This window comes from Rhinopithecus bieti, unplaced genomic scaffold (genome assembly GCF_001698545.2).
Source record: "Rhinopithecus bieti isolate Rb0 unplaced genomic scaffold, ASM169854v2 scaffold_1530, whole genome shotgun sequence".
Lineage (NCBI taxonomy): Eukaryota > Metazoa > Chordata > Mammalia > Primates > Cercopithecidae > Rhinopithecus > Rhinopithecus bieti.
In genome coordinates this window covers 3,689,198-3,711,702 of record NW_016803808.1, presented here as the reverse complement: position 1 = coordinate 3,711,702, position 22,505 = coordinate 3,689,198, and the positions used below count along the sequence as shown (strand labels likewise).

Sequence of the window (22,505 nt, the reverse complement as noted above, 5' to 3'; positions counted from 1 at the left end):
AAATAACTCCAGTTAGTGAAGGTTAAAAACATCTCCACAGATAAATGAGACATCTACATTACAGAGGCCGACTGGGCTCCCTGATCTATTTTGAGCGCATTTAGTCTTCCTCAAAAGGCATTAGAAATAAGGACAGATCTCTTGGCCTCATCATAGGACAGTTACAGGATAATTTACCTTCCACAGTCCTATTCCCTCTGTGCCAGCACAAACAGTAAGGTCCTGACATGAAACACTGTCCTCTCCATGTGCTCGCTTTCCATGGGACAGGCAGGGAACTAACACGCACAGGGAACCAGGGCCATTCTTGCCATTCATCTCAATCCACAAGTGACACAGGAGCCAGTCAACCTGGAGGGCAAGTCCTTCTTTGTGAAATCAGAGAACCAGAGAGGCCCGTTGTTTAAAAAATCCATAGGTACAGAAAGTGTGGCATTCAACTCCAGCCTAAGGATGATGTTCTTGCCCACAGGCCTGGCATCCAAGGCTGCCCTGATGCCCCCTGGCCTTCATCTCCAGCTTTACTCCTGTCCTTCCTCTGATATGCTAATTCCCAGCTGGACTCCCCTGCCTCTCAACCCAGGCCGCTCCCACTGCCCTCCATCGACAGGCTCATCCTCTCCTCCAGGGCCCCACCTGTACACATCCAGCCCTCACTCAACATCCTGCTCCAGTGCCTACTCCCAAGAGCCTTCTGTGACCCAAAGGCTGGCTGGCACTTTCCTCCGGACTCCAGGCTCTTCCTGTAGCTCAGGGGCCTCTGAACATCCCAGTGATTGAAATTTGTGTCTTTTTCCCATCATTATCCCTCTAAGCTCACAGCATGACTGCACATGTGAGCTGTGTGTGTGCAAGTGTACAGGTACTGACTAATGCCCAACACACGGCAGGCAGCCATTTAATATCAAGAGGGAAGAAAAGAGAGAGGAAACAGGGTAACTGTGAACAGTAGCCTGTCAGGGTTTCTGTAAGCACTCTGAAGGAATAACCTCATGTCTTTATTCATTGACCTCCAACTTAGGGACGCTTGAGATAAACCCAGCTCAACTGCTGCCTAAGAACAAGGCCCGAAGAAACCTTCAGAGCTCCCTGGAAGGGCTTCTAAGCCTGTTGTTTAAAAGATGGATGAACAGGAAACAGAACTGCAAGACGCTAAGAGCAACTTGCCAAGGCCAGGCTGTCATCCCTCTCCAGAGACAGCTAAGCAGGTTACAGGCCTCTGTCCCATAAGAAGCACAGGCTGGGGACCATGGCTGTGCTGCAGAGGCATCTCCATCTCCTCCGATGGGATGGGAAGCACAGACAATAGGGAGCCCTTTGTGATTCAGAAATGAGGGTGGACACCCTGGGTCTTGCTAGTACAGGAAACATTTAGGGACTCAGCAAGCAAACTGCTTTTCTGCTTTGGCAAAAACTTTCCGGTCAGGAGACCCAGCTGCTCTCCTGTGAGGTGTCTTGGAGAGACAGCCACAGAGGCCAACCAAGAAAACCACAGGAGAAAGAGGAAAATAATGACCTGTTCTCTTCAGAAATCTACCTTAGGACTTGGAAATCTAGAATTTTTTTTTTTTATATATGATAGGCTTAGAAAGCATGGGATCCTGCCTGAACTCTCAAATTCCTGCCGGGTGTGGAGATCCAGAATCGAAATTCTTCCTTCAGTGTCCTCACCATGGGAAACAGTCCATCATAAACATGATTCTTGTCACCACGCACAGCCACACCCTGTGATTTCCCCGTGTGTCTAGTTTAGCAGCTACAGGTAGCATTTGTTTAACAAGCACGTCCTGGGCGGATATGTGTGCTGGCCGCTGAGTAAGCCTCTCCCCTTCTGCTGAGAGGACAGTTACATCCACTCCCCCAACCCCTGCAAGGAAGTGGGTATAAGCCTGGATGTCTGAGGGGCCTGCGTTCAAATCCTAACTACAGTTAGGTGATGTGAGGCAGGTAACTAACACCTCCGAGCTTTGCTTTCCTCATCTGTCAACAAGGTGACAATAGCGACTTCGTAGTGCACCTGTCATGGGCCAGGCACTGTGTCGAGCACGTTATAAATGTTCTCATTTAAACCTCATGAAGTCTGACAAAGCAATCAGCAGCAGTGTCCCAGTTCACAGATGAAAGCATCAAGGCAGAGGGAGAGACAGAAACCCATCCATGGTACAGGGTGACCCAGCCACGGTTACAGGGTAGAAAGTGCTGGAGTTAGGATCTGAACGCATCTCCTCCCAAAAACCCACCTTGTAGGAGCACTATGGGGGTGAAGTACCTACGAGATGTCTAACATGTCAGGCACACTCTGCAAGCAGCCCTCCTTTCTCTACCCTGGACTAAGCTGTATTAGGAAGGCGAGCACAGTAGGGGTCATGACACTCACATGCGGCCCTAGGGGGGGCAAATAGACAGCCCCCACCCCTCCAACAGTGTGAGATGTGGAAGAAGCAGCTCCATTTCTCTGCATTTCCATGTTCCAACCATCAAAGGGAAGGCTATGACTAAATGGGTCCTATGCCTCCTTCTAGGACTAAAGTGACATGATTCTTCTTGGAAGCATCCATAGGTGGCTTCCTTCAGACCCAGTGGTCTCTGAGCACTTGGCTCATAGCAGGCTGGAGATGGCCCAGATTTACTGCTGGGGCCACTCCCTCTGCAGAGGGGTCCTCCCACAAAACCTCAGGGATGCCTCTAGAAGTTCACCTGTACCTGACCTTTCTTCTAGAACCACAGTCCAAGGAGATCTCGCTGATAGCCACTGCACCAGAGCTGGGAGTCACACACATGTCCCCCACGCCTGATGCCTCCATCCAGCGCCTTCCCAGGACAGTGGATGCTCAGAAAGGCCTTCCTCTAGACCACTGTCCCTGTGCAGAGGGCCCCTAGGCCCTAGTCATCAACCCTCCATGAAAAAATGCAAATCTGACAGATACTTTTACGCACAAATATGTTTAGAAAGAAAATCTGATAGGAAACAAACCAGGTGCTCTGGGCAAGACATACATTAAAAATGCATGGTTCATAATTGGGTAATGTTTTTGGTTAAAAAAAGAAATGGTCCCTGTTAGGAAGAAGGAACAGACACAATTAAATAATCCCACGATTGAGGCAGAAGTACCGGTAGCAACGAGAGCAGTTCCTCAAATTTGGGCAGCATTTTCGAGTTTATAAAGATCATCATATAAAGAGCTGAGTTATCCTCAAAACCGCAGTCAGGTACCACGTACATCTTTATCCCCTTTATAGATGGCAAACCCCAAGGCAGGAAGCACTTCTCTGCCAAGATGGGACTGGCTGTTCCAGCACAGTGTGCTATGGGGAAGAATGAGGAAACAGCAGGAGTAATTTAGGAAGGCAATTCCAGGAAGACATCCTGGCAAGTGGGATTTCAATTGGGCCTGAACAGCAACTCTCTGTTCCTTCCAAATAATGAGCCTTGAAAGCCCACGAGCTCAGACAAGCACACACTACACCTAGAAACTAATGACTACCCTCCCCGTGCCTGAAAATAAACAGTTACTTGGGACAAAAATAAGATCATCTTTGGCTCATTGTGCCATATTAATTGAAAAAAGAAAAAACAGAATCTGGGAAACATTATTTTAAATCCCCACCTGGATGGAGAAAGGAAAAGACCATGGGCAAAGTAAAACAAGGTTATATATATATATATATATATATGTGTGTGTGTGTGTGTGTGTGTGTGTGTGTGTATGTATGCATGCCCAGAGCCCCTGCCTTGGTATTTTGGCCAAATCCCAGCTCAAGTGTAGAAATGGCCTCCTTGTGTTGAGGAAGCCTAAGGAGCCGTACCAGGATTCCAGGTGAGACAGGAAGTGGGGCAGGGGTCCCAGGTGTTCCTGGGGAAGATGAAGCACTCAGGGGTGGTAAACAGTATGATGTTGTGAGGTTTGAAACGTAAAACTCTCAGGCCACCGTACTCCTCTAGAATACTGCAGTAAGTTCATAACTAGTTCTTCTGCCTCAGTTTCTCCCTTTGCATAAAAATCAGTTGTGTGTCTGACTTCTAAGGGATTTTCTTAAAACACAAATTAAAACACAGTCATCTAAATTTAACATCTAACACTCTAAATATCCTTAAAAATATCAATTATAAGGGTAAAACTAGGGAGGAAGGACCTACACATTAAGAAAAATTTGAGACACAGCAACCAAATGCTTTAGAAGACCCCTGTCTGGATCTTGATATAAATGCACCAATTGCTTTCAAAAAAACTGTAAGATACAATTTGAACACACTGAATATTTGTTAATATTAAATAACTGTTAAATCTTTTAGATATGATAATGGTATTGGAGTTCTAATGAAAAGCTGTTTTTTTGTTTTGTTTTGTTTTGTTTTTAAATGGAGTTTCACTCTTGTTGCCTAGACTGGAGTGCAATGGCTTGATCTGTGCAACCTCTGCCTCCCAGGTTCAAGTGATTTTCCTGTCTCAGCCTCCCGAGTAGCTGGGTTTACAGGTGCCTGCCATCACGCCCGACTAATTTGTGTATTTTTAGTAGAGACGGGGTTTCACCATGTTGGCCAGGCTGGTCTTGAACTCCTGGCCTCAGATGATCCACCCCCCTCGGCCTCCCAAAGTCCTGGGATTACAGGCGTGAGCCACCCCACCTGGCCCCAATATCTTTTAGAGATAATGCCATGTGGAAATATTTACAGATGAAATGATACAATGTGTGGGATTTGTTTCAAAATAATCCCAGAAAGGGAGAACAGGGGGACATTATCAATGAAACAAGATTGGCCATGTGCTGGTAACCGTTAAAGAAGGCTAGATCACCTCATACCACGAGACTCTGTACTTCTGTAGTTTGAAAATAGCTCCTTTTCCAAGCAGAACCCAGCTGGGCACCCCACCCTGCCACGCTCTCTACCAGCCTCCGCTCCAGCCACAGAGCACTCCAGCCACTTCTCCAGTGTGCCATGCTGTCATGCACAGGGAGTTCCCTCTGCTGAGATGCCCTTCATCCTCCAGGACCTGGGCATCAGGGCCAGACCGTTGGGGTTCAAACAGCGGGGTGGCCCTGAGCAAGTCAGTTAGCCTCTCTGTGCTTTCATGTCTATATATAACTCTAGATAATAACAGACCCACCACATTGGCTATTTTAACTTATTTCATGCAGTTTCTGGCACATGATCAATGCTCAAAAAGTGCCAACTGCTATTAGTGTTTGGTTTCTGTTGCTGTTATTCTCCAATTGGCAAAATTCTACTCATTTTTCAGGGCCCAACTCAGATACCACATCCTCCCATTCCCATCCTCACTGGACACCTCCAATTCCCGGAGCACCTTACCCTCTCTGCTAGACCATGTCGCACAAGGATGTATTGTAAGATTTATTGACAGAGTCATTTGTTGTGGATTTCTAGGCTGATTCTTGGTGTGCCTGCATCCCCCCACCCCACCCCCAGACATAACTGAAGGTCCAGGCTTTCGTTTCAGGTTATATACTCAGTAAATGCATGCTGAATTCTTTGCCTGCTGAATGAACAAAGGACTCGTTTACTCCCATCTAAGAAAAAACAATCTAGCGGGATATGTTTTCCTTTTTTATGTCTGAGCTGTCAACTCATTTAGATAAATTACCGGGCAATAAACTGAAGCACACACCTAGATTTTAATCTTTCAGCTTTTTCAGATAAAATACCTGAGTTGATTAAAAGTCACTAAAACAAGTCTCCTAATACTGCTGCTTCCTCCAAGGTATTCCCCAGCCTGTATTTTATAGATCACTAAAAACACTGAGCCCTGCCGCTGCAGGGCTGGAGGGCGCCACCTTGTCCTGTGTAGCCATCAGACTTAATTGCAGGAAACCTAAACAGTGTTAAGTATGCAAGCTGAGAGCATAAAGTTATTTTATTAAAAGAAGAAAGCAATGGTTATTACCAACCAGGCCTTGTCACCCATTTCAGATGGCTTTTGGCAAGCAATTAACAAAGCTCCTACTTCCTCTCCTCGATGAGCTGGCTCTGTTACTGGGCTGGTGGTGAAGGAACTGAAAGATCCTCGTCTCTGCAGGCCAAGAAGCAGAGCCTCCTTGATTTACTACCCTGGCAATTCCTTTACATTCACAAAGTGGTGGAATCCAGACGAATCCCCGGCCGCTGCCAGATCAAACGCTAAGGCGGTCACCAGGCACGGCCTCCCGGACTCACTTTCATCCTGAGCGACTATCGTAAGCGTTCAGTCTGTCATTGAATTAGTCCATCAGCTTCTTTGCTAGAGTGGGTTTTCTGGGATGATTCTGTTTTAGAGAACTAGTTACAGTGAGTCCATGAGCCTGCCTCAAGAGAGTTGGCCAAAATGTCTTCTCTCCTTCATCACTGTCTAGTGGTGGCGTCCCTCCAGCGAGCATTCACCTGCCTTGTGTCGGAGTTCACACACGTGTGTGTCCCCAGCGCCTTTGTGGCAGGAGCCACCTCATTTCTTCTCCCTTCTCCATCTTCATCCTTTGCACAGCTCCTCAGACATGAAGTGTGCTCAATAATTACCCATGGAGTGAGTTTATCCTCCCAGCTTTTGGGGCCGTATCAAGTGCAAAACTGGAGGCTTCAATGTCTATACCCATGGGAAATATGTAAGAAATTGTAGGGGTTTTCAATCTAGAAGTTTTTCCCATAAATTCTTATAATCAAACTTGCTCTGCATGAAGACCGTTCCTGAGGCTACATCTGAAGTGGATCATTACCAATCCTGCCTCCCGCCCAGATTTCCTCCAAAGAAGATGCCAGGCCAGATGGAGGGGGCCGGAGCCACAGTCACAGGATGAGAACAGCCAAAGGGCCAGGGCACATGTGGAAGTCACTTCCCCGCTTCATGGATGAGGACACAGAAGCCCAGGGGGCCACACAGGGACCTGTGGGCAGATGCAGGACAGGAACCCAGATCCCTGGGCTCTCGGTCCACACCTTGGTGTCCTTAGATTTTACTCCACAATGGGGGAGCCTGCTGAGTGATGGCCTGGCACACAGTAAGAACTCAATTACATCATATGAGCAAAGGCAGCCAGGCTTGGCAAGGCCTGGCCCCAGCTCTGCACTCAGAGCCTTAGTGGGCCAGCGGTTGTTGGAAAGATCAAAGGCTAGTGGTGCCCAGGGCTGGAAGGGAAAGTGGCAGCTCCCCCATCTTGACCCCATCTTGACCTTGACTGTGGGACGGTACCAGGTAGAATCTGGAGCCAGGAAGACTTGAGTTTGAATCCTGGCTCTGTCTCCTTTACTCATGCGACCTTGGGCAAGTTAACAGATACAAGCCCACCTATAAAACTGGAATAATAAAGACCACCTCTTGGCTGGGCATGGTGGCTCATGCTTGTAATCCCAGCACTTTGGGAGGCCAAGGTGGGCAGATCACTTGAGGCCAGGAGTTCGAGACCAGCCTGGACAACATGATGAAACCACATCTCTACTAAAAATACAAAAATTAGCCAGGTGTGGTGGCGCACCCCTGTAATCCCAGCTATTTGGGTGGCTGAGGCATGAGAATCGCTGGAATCCAGGAGGTGGGGGTTGCAGTGAACTGAGATAGTGCCAGTGCACTCCAGCCTGGGCGACAGAGAGAGATTCCATCTCAAAATAAATAAATAAACAAATAAGCAAACAAGCAAACAGACTATGTCTCGAGAGATGAGTGATAAACCAAAGGGGAAAACAGATACAGGATGCCTGGCAGTCCTTTAGGACAAAACATTCTGGAGGCAGCAACACACTCAGCCTCATTCTCCTCTGCCTCTGTAGGCTGTTTCTGAGACTGCCTAGGACAGGGTTTGCCACCCATTCCTGACACAAGCGGGCACTTAGGGAGGTCTGAAGAATAAATGTATGGAAAATGAATGCTAAATGGTGAGCTTTCTGCAGGGATGCAGTCATACTGTAAATGCATCTCATTTGCATGCCATTCCACAAAGAACTCTTCTACCAAAAAACAAACAGGGCTGCATGCTGCACCTGGGGTCCCAAAGGTGGTCCCTCTGTTGCTACCACCCCCCGCTGTGATCTCCCTTGACCTTGCTCTACCCAGTGCAGAAAGAGCCACAGAGGAGGACAAAGCAGAACTTACCAAGAAGAGCATTGTGGCCATTGTCATCCGGCAAGAACCTCTTGTCAACGGCGCACACCAGGAGATGGTCCGGTAGGCTGGGGGACTTGGCCCCCACGAGGAGAAAGCCCACAGGGACGTCAATGGGCTCGTTGGAAATGGAGACGAGGCGCAGGTCCTTCCCGGCCTGGCAGAACCCTAGGAGGGGTGGACAGGGCTCACACGCTGCCCAGGGCTTCCCGGAAGCGGGGTCACAGGGGCAAAGGGAGGAAACGCTCTGGGTCTGCTCAGGAGAAACTCTTATCTCTGGGGGTGCTTGACCTCAAAATTAATCCTGAGAGATAAAACTATAATCTTAGTTGGCTGGACATGGTAGCTCACGCCTGTAATCCCAGCACTTTGGGAAGCCAAGGCAGGAGGATCACTTGAGGTCAGGAGTTCAAGACCAGCCTGGCCAATGTGGTGAAACCCCATCTACTAAAAATACAAAAATTAGCCAGGTGTGATGGCACGCACCTGCAATCCCAGGATCCCGTGAGGCTGAGGCAGGAGAATCATTTGAACCCAGGAGGCGGAGGTTGCAGTCAAGATTGGTGCCCCCTGCACGCCAGCCTAAGTACAAGTGAGACTGCTCTCAAAAAAAAAAAAAAAAAAAAAAAAAAAAAAAAAAAAAAATATATATATATATATATATATATATATATATATATATATATATATATAAATCATAGTTATCCACGACACGTGGATCACACATTATTTGTCTATTGGTGCCACCATGTAATGCACATTAATGTGCAAATGAAGCTCAACAGGAAGAAATTTTAAACACATGACAGCAAATGGAAACATACAAGATAAATCCATAAGAAACTGAGGGTCCTCTGATGTTTCTTACATGCTGCATTTTTTGGGGCTGAGAAAGAGGCCATCATGCAAAATGAAGGCTGAGAATCTGATAGCGTCGGTTTCCTCTAGGGGGTGGTGGGGAGGACTCGTGGCCAGGACACAGGCACAGAGCAGGCCGAGAGCATGGAGATTCTCATTCCATGCCCTTCGGAACCTTTTGCATTTCAGAGTTTGTAAATTTCCTATTCAAATAATACACCTCTACAAATATTTGGGGGAAAAGGTAAAAGAGAGAGCCAGCTGAGATTAATTTGGATAAGCCTTTTCCAGGGTCTTGTCCCAGGTAAGGGCACACCCAGCTCCATCTCCTGTGTTCCCTGTAGCTTTAGCTCCCGACTGAGACCTCTCTGGGAGCCCCGATGAGCCAAGGCCTTCCCAGCAGAGCGTTATAGGACGTCATGAAGACTTTCCTCCTGCGTGCAGGGCTTCCTCACCGAGCATTTGCTCCATGGTTTCCCATGTGCCGCTGGGCGGGGGCAGGAGAAAGCAACACCTGTAGGGGAGACGCTGGCAGGCGTGGGGCCAGGACCACCACATGCCAGGCACTGGTGAGGCAGGCTCTGCAAAGCTCTCATCTCATCACCTGCAGCAAAGTGTGGCTGTTCCCATTTTGAAGATAGGGAAACTGAGGCTCAGAGAGTTTGGGTGATTTGCTGCAAGCTACAGAGAGGTGGACCAGAAAGGGAGGCCAAGGTGACTCCTAGGTCTGGGGCACGATATAGTCTGGCTGTGCCCCCACCCCCATCTCATCTTAAACTGTAACTCCCACAATTCCCACATACTGTGGGAGGGATCTGGTGGGAGGTAATCGAATCATGGGGGTGGGCCTTTCCCATGCTATTCTTGTGATAGTGAAGAGTTTCCCCACACAAGCTCTCTTGTCTTGTCTGCTGCCATGTGATGTGCCTTTCACCTTCCACCATGATTGTGAGGCCTCCCCAGCCACGTGGAACTGTAGGTCTAAGAAACCACTTTCTTTTGAAAATTGCCCAATCTTGGGTATGTCTTTATCAGCAGTGTGAAAATGGACTAATACAGGGCAGTTCCTTGCATTGGCTTGGGGAAGGGAGGTCAATTCCCCGAGGTCAACGTCAATTCCCAGAAGTCCCCTAACTCTCTGACCTAGGTCCCTCCCAGCCTGGTGTGGTCCATGCCTTCTGAAGAGCTGGAGGGATGTAGGCCTTGAGTAGTCACAGTGTTTACTGTATTTATTTGGAAATTATGTGAAAATATAATGACCATTGGAGAGTTTACCTCTTAATTTTTTTTAAGAGATAGGATCTTGCTATGTTGCCCAGGCTGGCCTCGAAGTCTGGGCTCAAGCAATCCTCCTGCCTCAGCTTCCCTGTAGCTGGGACTTGACTACTTGCGCCATCATGCCTGGCTGAAGAGTTCACCTCTTACCATTTAATTCAGTGGCCTTTTAAATACTTAGACACTAGAAGTCCTACCTCACTAGGAGCCACCATATTGCCTTCCCCTTGCCTGGAAGAGCAGCCCAGCAAGGGCTGAGTCCCTCCCCTCCCAGTCATCATGCTCAGGGTCAAGTTCAGACCCCAAGGCAGAACACATGGGGCCTTCACACCAAGTCTCATCACTCTTCCAAGCCTGGCTCTGCCACACCTCAGGCCCCTACGTAAATAATCTGTTAGCAGTTCCCCCAAATGAGCTGTAATTTCACCCGACTAAGCCTTTGCATATGCTGTTCCCTCTGTCTGGAACTTCCCAGCTTCCTCCAAGCCCTCCACAGTCTCCTGGCTGACTCGTACTAATCCTCCAAAACCCAAAGGGCCACCTCCTCCAGGAAGCCTTCCCAAAACTCTCTACCTGCGTTAGAGCCCCTCCTCTGCTCCATGCACCCCTGCTTGCTCCCAACTGCGTGCAAAGTGTGTCCATTTCCCTGTATAGCTCCCATCAAACAGGGATCTCTCATCCCATTTATCTCCATATATCCAGAGCAAAGAGTTCAATAATTACTTCAATTACTGCTTAATTTAATAATAATCAGTTAGTTATCTTAAATAACTAAGGACTGAGCACAATGCCTGGACATTGTAGGCATTCCAAAAATATTTGTATGGGGTACCACAGTGTCATATGTAAACCCTTTTACAAATAAGGAAGTGGAGGCTCAGAGAGATGCAGTGATTGGAACACAGCTATTCAACTATCTGCTAAGCAGCCTGGCCTGCATGTTCCAGTTGTGTCTGATGCTCAAAGTGATGTTCTCGCCGCTAACTGGCCTCCCCGCTTGACTGGCATGGTGTCAGGACAGATGAACCCACTAGCAAAGAGGTTGTGTGGCGCATGGGTGTCAGAGTCAGGGGTCTGCCCCACGCCTCTCTGAGTGCACAGTACAAGCTCTCAGCACAGGGCTAGGCTGCTACCCGCCCAGCATCTCCAGGCCTCTGTTCCTCAACAGTGAAATTGTACCATTACTGACTGAACAGGGTTCCTGAGATTATGTGTATCTGCCTGTTCAACACTGACATACTGATGGGTATGAAAGATTATTCCAGCCAAGCACGGTGGCTTACGCCTGTAATCCCAGCACTTTGAGAGGCTGAGGCAGTTGGATCACCTGAGGTCAGGAGTTTGAGACCAGCCTGGTCAACATGGTGAAACCCCATCTCTACTAAAATACAAAATTAGCCAGGCATGGTGGCGTGTGCCTATAATCCCAGCTACTCGGGAGGCTGAGGCAGGAGAATTGCTTGAAGCCAGGAGGCGGAGGTTGCAGTGATCTGAGATTGCACCACTGCATTCCAGCCTGGGCAACAGAGTAAGATTCTGTCAAAGACGAAAGAAAAGAAAAGAAAAGAAAAGAAAAGAAAAGAAAAGAAAAGAAAAGAAAAAAAAAAGAAAAGAAAAGAAAAGAAAAGAAAAAGAAAAGAGAGACAGACAGAAAGAGAGAGAGAGAGAGAGAGATTGATTATTCCTCCTAATCACTTCTGAGTTCAATATGCTGTGCAAACAGGCCTGAGCAGGGAAAATGTACTCTAGGTTCCAAGCAACCAACACAGAAAAATGAATATCTGGCTCCCAAGCCACTGGTAAAGTTGAGGCTGTCAAAGAGCAGCACAGAGGCCTGCCTTAGCATCCCAGCATGGTGTCTCTGGAGCTCCTGCTTCAGGAGGGCAGGCCGGGCCAGCACCTGCTGGGGGCCCACAGGCATGGCTCACACCTCAGGGAAAGCAAAGAGGAAGACCAAAGAGGACCCCTGCAGCACAGTCACAGGCTCGGTTACCGGCCTGGCCACTGCCTGCAGGCAGCATAGCAGGCACTGCCTGGCCAGGGGCTGGCAGAGGCTCACCATCTGTGGTGCAGCATCCTTCAGGCGGCGGGTGCAGCTGGAAAGGGTTTGGGGGGCTGTTTGTTTCCAGCCCTCCTTCTCCCTCTTCTTCCTCTTCCTCATTGTCCACTCGGCTACCACCTAGATGGGGGAAGAAGAGTGATGAGCAAGGCAGCTGCTGTCTGGCCTCAGAGCTTCCCCCGGGGCCTTTCCTCTGCCTGGATTCTCGGGCTTAACAAGCCCAGGACCTACAGGACTAATCCAGAATGGGTTCCACCCATCCTTAAGCACTCAGCAAGCCTGGCTAGCTCGGAATTAACTTGTCCTTACAAACACTCTGTCAGTCGGGTTTTATCAACCTTCTTTACTAGAGGGAAAAGCTGAGGCTTGCTCAGGTTGGGTGACTCGCCCAAGGTCACACTGCACACAGACCTGGACCTCATGACTCCAAATTCAGGTTCACTTCTCTCCCATCTGCCACAGCTGCACATACACTAGACGTTTAATATGTAAATAACTGGCTGACAAGGACTGAGCACAATGCCTGGACATGTAGCATTCCAAAGATATTTGTGTAGAGGGTACCACAGTGTCATATGAAGACCATTTTACAAAAAAGGAAACGGAGGCTCAGAGAGATCCAGCAACTGGCCCACGGCTACTCCACTATGTGCTAAGCAGCCTGGCCTGCATATTTCCAGCCATGTGTGATGCCAACGCTGATGCTCTCGCCCCTAACCTGCACTGCTTCATTTGGGAGACAAAATATAGGTGGTATGAACAGCTTCACACAATAAAAGAGAGCTGCCAAACTGCACATTGTCTATGGCCATACCACCCTGAATGCACCTGATCTTGTCTGATCTCAGAAGCTAAGCAGGGTTGGACCTAGTTAGTACTTGCATGGAAATACTGGATGCTGTAGGCCAGGCGCGCTGGCTCAAGCCTGTAATCCCGGCACTTTGGGAGGCCGAGGCAGATGGATCACCTCAGGTCAGGAGTTCGAAACCAGCCTGGCCAACATGATGAAACCTTGTCTCTACTGAAAATACAAAAAATTAGTTGGGCGTGGTGATGCGTGCCTGTAATCCCAGACTCAGGAGGCTGAGGCAGGAGAATCACTTGTACCTGGGAGGCGGAGGTTGCAGTGAGCCAAGATCACGCCACTGCACTCCAGCCTGGGCAACAAGACCAAAAACTCCATCTCAAAAAAAAAAAAAAAAATTATCCCCAAGGGAAGAACACAGGTAAACATTACTAGACACACAAACACACACACATACAAATAGCCATTCTAGAACAGGGTCAGGTATGGTAAGGATGTAGGAAGCTTTTTTTAAACTGATAAGAACAGATACTACACTTGATCTTAACCAAAAGGCTGAGAAGTGATGTAGGAAGCTTTTTTTAAGGGAAATAATATTTCAGAAGGAATGGTCACTATTGAACAGGTCAGGACAGCCTAGAGGTGGCCATGGAAATCCCACCACTCCCCAAGCCTGCGCTCTGTCACTACAGGGAAATGAACTTCTCAGCTCCAGCAGGCAGGGTCTCTGCCCTCACTCATCCCTGTATTCTAGGCACCCCACAAGGAAGCTAAGTATGACTGTGTTGGGCAGCCCAGTGGCTCTGGGTACACAGAATCGTACCTTATTCACTAAGTACTGCTGGAGAAGGCAGGATCTCAGGCTGTTGAAGTTTAGTCCTACCAACTTCTTGTAAGTTAGACATTTGGGGTAAACATCTTTCTCAACTTCTCTATCTTTAAATGTCATTTAATAAATAGCATACAGAGTTCTTCAGGGAACAGGGTCATTATGAACATCCTTAACACACTGGGCTAGGATACAGGCACTCTTCGCTTCTTATTTCTTTCTTTCTTTTTTTTTTTTTTTTGAGACGGAGTTCTGTTCTTGTCGCCCATGCTGGAGTGGAATGGTATAATCTCAGCTCACTGTAATCTCTGCCTCCCGGGTTCAAGTAATTCTCCTGCCTCAGCCTCCCAAGTAGCTGGAATTACAGGCACCTACCACTACGCCCAACGAATTTTTGTATTTTTAGTAGAGAATGTAGAGATGTGTTTCACCATGTTGGTCAGGCTGGGCTTGAACTCCTGACTTCAGGTGATCCACCCGCCTCGGCCTCTCAAAGTGCTGGGATTATAGGCACGAGCCACCGCACCTGGCCCACTTCTTATTTCTTTGTCTTCTCCTCCAGTATTGGTTTATTTGCTGTCATGTCTCAAATCCTCACTTAACTTGGCTGTAACACCATCGATCCATCCAGAGGGCTAAGCAACCTGGGTTAATGATGAAATCATGTGTAGTAGAAAGAGACTGGACTGGAAATCAGGGAACTCAGGTTTCTGTACTAGCCTGGGCCACTGCCTATGTGGACGCAGGAAAGTTACTTAACCTCTCTGTGCCTCTGATCCTGCATCTTTAAAATGAGGTGGTTAATCCAGACAAACCTTAAGGTCACCAGGAGTTGTGACGGTCTATGTGGAAAAACATGGCCCTCAGAGCTGCACGGGATGCTCCAGATGTGATTTAAACAGTAGAGCATACTGGAAACATAGCCTCACAATAGCTACCATTTCAAACGGGCTTGTGGGACAAGAGGCAGAAGAAGTTGAACGTTTCCAGCAGGTGGGAACCATGACTTTGGGAAGGTCACAGCAGGAAGTGACTCACTAACTCCTGATCTCTCAGTCTTCCTGGGCTTAGAGGACACAGAGGAGGTAGGAAGGCTGTGAAGGGATTACCCAGAGGTGGGGTGGGGAAGGAGGTACACTCTGGAGCCTGCTTCGGATGCTTTCTTCCTGGCATTAAAAATAGCAGGCATGGTTTTAGCAGAAGGTATAAAGAGTCATGCCCAGACCCCAGGCTCCAGCAATGCAGTACAGGTCTCCATGTCGGGGACACAGAAGACTCTGTCTGCAAAATCGACTCTGGTCTCTAAGCCAGTACTACAGAGGCTCAGAGGGGATGGCACAGACACCAGCTATCAGTGAAATAAGGGAGACACAATCCCAGGAAAACTAAAACCAGCAGCCCCCAAGGCCCGCACCATCGCAGCAAAGGGCACACCCGGGAATGCCTGCATGTGATTCTGCTAAGCTGCTAAGAACAGGAATTCAGACTCTCAGAAGGCATGAAAGAAGAGGGTCGTAAGCCTCAAAAGGTCAAAGAAAGAGCTCAAAATCCAGTCAGTAAGAAAGCAGGATTAAAGGTCAAAGGTCTACGTCAGATATTCCAGGGGCTGTGATGGGAAGATCCACTAGCAACAAGCTTGAGGGGACATTCCTGCCCGGGAGCAGACTAAACCAGACGTGTTTACCCAGGTTTCCTGGCAGGATGAGAGCTCTAAAATGGCATTAGACAAAACCAACTGGATTGGGAGCTCAGAATCCTAATAACAAAACACAGGAACTCAGGGGCCCTGGAGCACCACTTCCCTCCATTCCGTACAAGGCGACTGCTTTTAATGTTGACATACAATTGTGTTTTCTTTCCATGAGCACAAACTCTATGGCATTCTAAGTGGGTGGGACTACAGGATTTTACCTATGTCCTGTTTAATGAATAAATACCTATCCCAAAATGCTGGACAGTGTCTGTTTTGTTGATCTCTCTTCTTTAAAAAAAAAAATCAAGAATGTATAAAGGGTTTTTCCCCTATAGGAGGTGATAGATTAAGAGCCCAAATTCAAAGAGCAAAGTAATAAGACTCCTGCTAAATCCCCCTCACAAATACATAAAATGTTAACAGATCAAGGGGTGTTCAGCATACCAGCACCCCGGTCATAAAAACCATCTTTAATGTCATTGTCTGAGGAAGGCCAGCAATGAGATAAGAAACCCCGACAAACAGACACAACGAGATGTGGCCTGGATAAGCCTGTCTGCGCCAGGTTTGGCTATGCAGGAAGCAGGGGCTCTAGCTGAGTGCTTGGTTTAGAGTAACATTTAGCAAACCAAAAGGAATCTGTCTCTTCCCACCAGCCCCTCAGCCCCTTGTTTTCCCGCACTAGAAAACCAAACTCTCAGAGGACTTCTCTCTTCTGTTTGTTGGACAAATGGGGAAATCGCAGGGCTTGTTCCAGTTTTCACAGCAACGTGGAGCTGGACAAGCCGACTGACAGCTGGCAGGGAACCTTCAACCACAGCACCGGAGGAATGAAGGCTTAAGCCTCAGCGCTGTCCCTGCACAGTGACACATGTCCAACAGCAGATAAGGGCACCCTGAGCTGTCGGAATGTCAGACACAGCCTCCCAGTTAAAGGTGGGCAGAAAGCAGCTATCAAGATCTTTCAACAGGAGGGAAAGCTGATTTGGAATCCTCAAAGGGCTTTCTACTCCTCTCTCCCACTCTGGGCAACCCTGAGTCTACTCAGTCCCTTGTCTGTCCCCTTTTTATCTCAGAGATTGGCCAAAGCTGAGTGTGCAAGTGCTGCTCAGTCAGTCAAGCTTCCAGCAAGCCACCCTTCCATCCTCCCAAATCACAGAATTCAATTACTTCGGCTTGTGAAGTGAAAGCACCTTGTGGATTTTAAGGTATCATTCAAATAAACATTACCATCAGTATCACTATTACTAACACATCATTAGCCACAAAGCTCTTCAATACTATAGAGGTAGAGGATGACTGGGTAATTCATATTCCACCAAAGTCTTTCAACTGGCCAAAAACAGTCCATAAAATACTCTCCAGCCATTCCTCAGCTCCCCATAAAATCAGTCACGTCTCCCATGCCAGAAAACATCGGTGCTTTTGATGTGAATGCCAGAGAATTCTTGGTTTTCCTAATGCATGGTTTTGACCACAGTCTAGTTTCTCTCAGACCCAGATCCAGTTCTTCCAGGGGTTTAGAAGGGCCATTTGCAAGGTGAATTTAGTAACAATGTTTTAAACAATGACACAAAAATGCCTCCCTGCTAGAATAAGGAACTATCAGATCTCACACAAGCTCAGTGTGGGGCCCCTTGAAGATAAGACCTCCACACCTCGTTTTTCTCTAGGTGCAATTCTCTCCAACCCAACCATCCCCTTCCACATACACACTCACGCACAGCAAGACCACCCCAGCACAAGACCTGGCTCACTGAGTGCTTTCTTCTTTAATTCTAGTTAATTAATTTTGTTTTAAAGCATAGCCCCTTTTCACTTCAATAGCTAAGAGAAGTCTGCGGGTAATTTCAAAGACATCAACTTACAAAAAGAACTTCCATAACAGAGCGATCTCATACTATGGATCGCTGAGGGGTTACTTCTGACACGAAAACACATGGCTATAAAAAAACAATCATTTCATTCTCTGCATAATTAAATAAACTCTAAAAAGTCATCCCCATGCCTGAAGAGAATTTAGTTCTTTATTCCTGGCACATATTAAATTTATAAGGGTTTGCTTTTGGTTTTTAAAAGTTTCTAAGAGTTCTCGTACCTACTATTACTTTGCAAAGATAATAGCCATGAATCCCAGGACAAAGAGAAGGAATATATTGCTGAGGGTCAAAATTTCTTGCTTTTCCAAGTGAAAATGTCAAACCTTCTAATAAGAGCATAAGTAACAACCGATTGAGAACAAGTTGTCCTCTTCCTTTCTCCTACTGATTCAATGAATAATTTTATTTCTTGCAACTTTACGGCTGACACTTATTTACATTTTAGCCAAACTAAGAACTTGTACACAGTTTTCTTTTTCTAATAATTATTTTCTGCTAGATTCAACATCTTCTACATAAAGAAAACAGTTTCCAGTTCTGGTGCTAACACTAACTGTGCACAATAAAAGAAATACACAAATAAAAGCAATGCGCATCTCCTACCTTCTAGAGCAGCAAGCTGCTGCTCAGCTTCCAGGTACAGCTGGGAAAAGATGGGCCTGGGCACCAGGTTGTTGGACCGCAGGGATGCCTCGATGGAATTGTGCAAGACCTCTTCAAAGCGTGTCGTCTTCAGCTGTCCAGCATAAGAATTTCCCATCTTCAAGAGAATGGAGTCTTCTGTTTAAAATGGCATCTCAGATTCGGTGCAAAAGTCTGACTCCACGCAAGGCAGAAGGTGAAACAACTGCAAGGAGGAAGGGTCATGTAGCCTCCGCTCAGCAGAGACCAAGAAAGGGTGGCTGTCCTCAGCTGCAGCTACTGCTGGGCAATTACAGGAAGTTATATAAGTAACAGCTTTATCTAATTTAGCACTCAGCAGAGCCTGACACCTCTTAGAATATTTCACTAGAGGTGCCTCTTTGCCATCCCCAGATTTCACAGGACTCTCACTTTTCCCAGAGATGTGGTCCTGCCCCTGAGAGTTCCTAGACGAATGACGTTTCATTTTCCATGACCTGGAGACGAATGGGCCCTCTGACACTCTTGTAAGTGATGGCAACTGAGCAATCCACCACAACCATTCCCAGATTTGAGGATTAGAGGAGCCGGCCTCCCCCCACCTTCCCGAAAGATAGGCTACCAGGCCTCCCATCATTGTCTTTGCTGGTAAAAGGCTGGTTATTCTCATTCTTCCTTTACAATGGTTTTTAATCTACTAAATGTTTCCATGATTCAAGTAATACAGAATTAAATCTGGAAAACGTGGAAATCACAGAGGAGTGGGAAAACGAGGAAAATCACTGACATTTCTATCCCCCAAGAGATTTATTTTCTATCCCCCCAAAAATCACAGAGAATCCCTGTGATTTTTTTCTGCAGCAGCTTGAGATATAATTCACATACCTTACCACTTAAAGTAGACAACTCAATGGTTTTTCATATATTCACAGTGTTTTGCAACTATCATACGATCAATTTTAGAACGCTTTCATCACCCCAAAAGGAAACCTCAGACCCATCACTCTGAAACCCTCCAACCTCTCCAGCTGGAGGCAATGATTAATTTATTTTCTGTCTCTATTGCTCATTCTGGACACTTTGTATAAATGGAATCATTCAGTACGAGGTCTTTTGTGACTGGCTTCTATCTAACGTTAGCACAATGTCTCCAAGATTCATCTGTTTAGCATGAATCAATACTTCATTCCCACTCATGTATTTTGATGTACTGCTTTAGACTTAATTCTTTGCAGAACTTGCAGGTGGGAAGGGACGGGAGATTGTATTCACATAATTATAATCATACTATAATGCACATTTTTATTGGTTTTTTTTCCTTGACATAAGCATTTTGCTCAACCCTCTTGCAAATGTTTTTAGAATAATTTTAATGGCCGCTTCCCTTGAGTGAAAATGCTGATATTTGTTCCGACATTTCTCCCTGATTATACATATGGTTAAATTTCTATTTTCAGTCCTTCCCAAGAACAGGCATTTAAATGTGTATATGTCCTTAATGTTTTCCATTTATTTTCTATTTTATTACATTTAGCTATTTGTTATATTTCTGTTCTAATTCCTTTTGGTTTAACTTGTACTTTTTTCAAACTTTTCAAAACAGTTACTTTATTGTCATCTTTATTTTTCATCTTCATTAACAACGAAGACATTTAAGGCTACATGTTATCCTCTGGGCACCTCCTTTGCTATGGTACAAGGTTTAGTGTGAAGTGTTCTCCTTTTCTTCTCTTTCTAGACAGTTTATCATTTCCCTCTGATTCCCTCTTTGATCCGTTAATTATACAGGAGTGTGTGTTTAATTTTTAAACAGTCAAGACAGTGATGGGGGGTGAGTTCAGCTTCATATTATTTATTCCAGTTTTTAATAGATTATAATCAAGACTGTGGTCTTTAGAAACTCTACTTTTGAAACTTGTTAAGGGTTTCTTGTTGCCATATACCTGCTGGAGTTTTTCAGATATGAGAAAAGACATTCGTCAACTCTGCAAGGGATGAAAGGAAATCAATCAGATTATTCAACTGTTCTATATCCTTGTATGTCTCTTGTCTACTATCCTGTTCATCTTTAAAGTAGCATTTGACGTACAAAATGGCACCAGATGCCTGCACTGAAATGACCACAGAATGGCAGTTTCCTGCCTTCGTCTACAATGACTGCACACACGCGCGTGTTGCGACTGGCTTCACCAGCCAGCAGAGATCTCCCATTCACTCTCACTCAAGCCATGTAGAATAAATTCCCCTCGTCCTTGTTCTGTTGGTGGCAGAGTAGCTTCAAGATGTCATCCTTGGTGCCCTGAAAGAGCTCTGCTTTCCCTGCGGAAGGTATCATAACTGGTATAGTCAGGTTGATTTCCTGCCCCTATTGTAAGGAAGATTCAGCCTTTCCTCTTCCAACTAAAAGTAAATGGAAGGCATTAACCACTTCCTGCTTGTGGCAATAACTTCTGACCACAGGGCCCCTTGGTCAGCCTCTGCTTATAGCCTGGGGAAATGAGCTGTGGGAGGATTGCTTCAGGAATTAGCCCCAACAAAAAGAAAGTGCTCCTGAAAGAAAGAGGTCAGCAGCCGGAGTCACCTAACAAGAGAGCGGAAGAGCCTGCAGGGTCCTGTCGTCTGCCTTGTTTCTTGATCTGCTGCAGACTTTAATATGTGACTGAGGGGTTGCCAGCCACATTTGGGGACACGTGCATTATTCTCAACTCAGGGTGGTATGTTTAAAGCTGCCGCCAACTAATAACATCCCAAATGCCCTCTATTTCCATAGCATCTTTGTCTACAGAGCTTAAGGCACACAGGAAGAAGTTTTAAGTCAGACTCATTTTACATGCAGCCCCTGCAGAATCGTGTCCCCTGACGGAAAGAACACGTCGGGGCATCCAGACCCTCCCTGCCCAAGGTCCTGTTCAGCTGACCTCACAGCTGACTGGCACCCAGGAGACCCCAGCAGTGAAGGGACATGTCGGCCTGATGTAGATGGGGCAATAAAAACAAAGAAGGAAAAGTAATATCCATTGTCCAGCCACTGCGTGCGAGACACTGGGCACGCTCCCTACTTCACACACGGTAGCCCACGGAAGAGGTATGATGAAGCCCATTTTATAAATGACACATTTGAATCTAGAGATACATAGCCTGCAGAAACACTTGCTGAAAAAAAAAAAAAAAGAAATAGAATGGGGAAGAGACAGATGGAGAAAGAGAGAAGCAAAAACAACATGGCATAGAAAAGTGGAGTTTTTGTTTGTTTGTTTTTTGAGACAGGATCTCACTCTGTTGCGCAGGCTGGAGTGAGTGCAGTGGCATGATCTCGGTTCTGCAACCTCTTATCCTCCCACCTCAGCCTCCCCAAGTGGCTGGCACTACAGGAATATGCCACCACACCCAGCTAATTTTCACATTCTTTGTAGAGACGGGGTTTCGCCATGTTGCCCAGGCTGGTCTCGAACTCCTGGGCTCAAGAGAGCTCCCAAAGTGCTGGGACCACAGGCAGGAGACACCATGCCCGCCCAGTAAAGTTTGCACACTCACAAAATTAAAACTTTATTTTATAGCCCTAAACAAACATCAAAGTTTTAATATCTGTAAATAAATAGTGAAAGAAAAAATAAATACCACTCCCTATCTAATGATGCATTTGACATCAGAACAGTAAGTACATACCACTAAAGAAGAATGAGGAGGCATTGCAACAGTATTAAAATTTGTGGTTCTTTTTGTTATTCCATTGTGGCCACAACCAAACAGTGTGGGGACTCTCTAGATACCATGGCAGGGCCCTACCTTACAGACAGGCCCTGACTGCAAATCCACACCTGCCGGGTGAGGAAGATTCGGGCCAGACCAGGCCTGTCGTGGAGGCACATCCAGAGCTCTTTGACCCACTGGAATCCTGCATTTGACCAGTGGAGAACTAAAGACCCAGAAAGAGAAGAGCCTAGTTCAGGGTCAAACACTAAAGCTTCAATCCTCCCAAACGCCACATGGAGACAACACCTACAAGAGGTTTCCTTGGCATTAAAACAGTTGTGGGGGTTCCTTGGATTCACCGGCTTTAAAAAAAAAAAAAGAAAAGGCTTCCTTGGGATGGTCCTTCTTTCCCTGGCCTGGCCCTGACCACTCACTCTCTGTCCATGGTCTCTTTGCTAGACCCCTGCTGCAGTTATTCAAGTCTGCAAACTGCCTGTGGGATTTCTTCCATGCCCTAACACATCACATCCACCGCCTGCATTCCAAGGCCTGGACCAGTTTCTCTTAAGGCTGGTGTGTGATGCTCTTCAACTACAGAATCTGAAGCAGTGCCCATCAGGGCAGTGATGAGGGCCAAACCACAGCCTTCACCTGAATGCAGAAAAGCCTGGCTGTACTAGTCTGTAAAGAGCAGGCACAACCCCGCAC

At 46.7% G+C, this 22,505-nt stretch overlaps 1 protein-coding gene across 1 annotated transcript in view; it reads right to left on the bottom strand.

Moving 5' to 3' along the window:
• The window catches only part of GREB1 (growth regulating estrogen receptor binding 1), a 107,777-nt gene that overhangs the window by 73,088 nt on the left and 12,184 nt on the right, over nucleotides 1–22,505 (bottom strand). The window contains exons 2-4 of the mRNA XM_017854034.1: nucleotides 18,087–18,330; nucleotides 12,277–12,396; nucleotides 8,076–8,252 (exon numbers count right to left, since the gene is read on the bottom strand). Of these exons, the coding sequence (XP_017709523.1) occupies nucleotides 8,076–8,252; nucleotides 12,277–12,396; nucleotides 18,087–18,243 (454 nt within the window). The 5' untranslated portion in view covers nucleotides 18,244–18,330. The remainder of the gene's footprint in view (nucleotides 1–8,075; nucleotides 8,253–12,276; nucleotides 12,397–18,086; nucleotides 18,331–22,505) is intronic.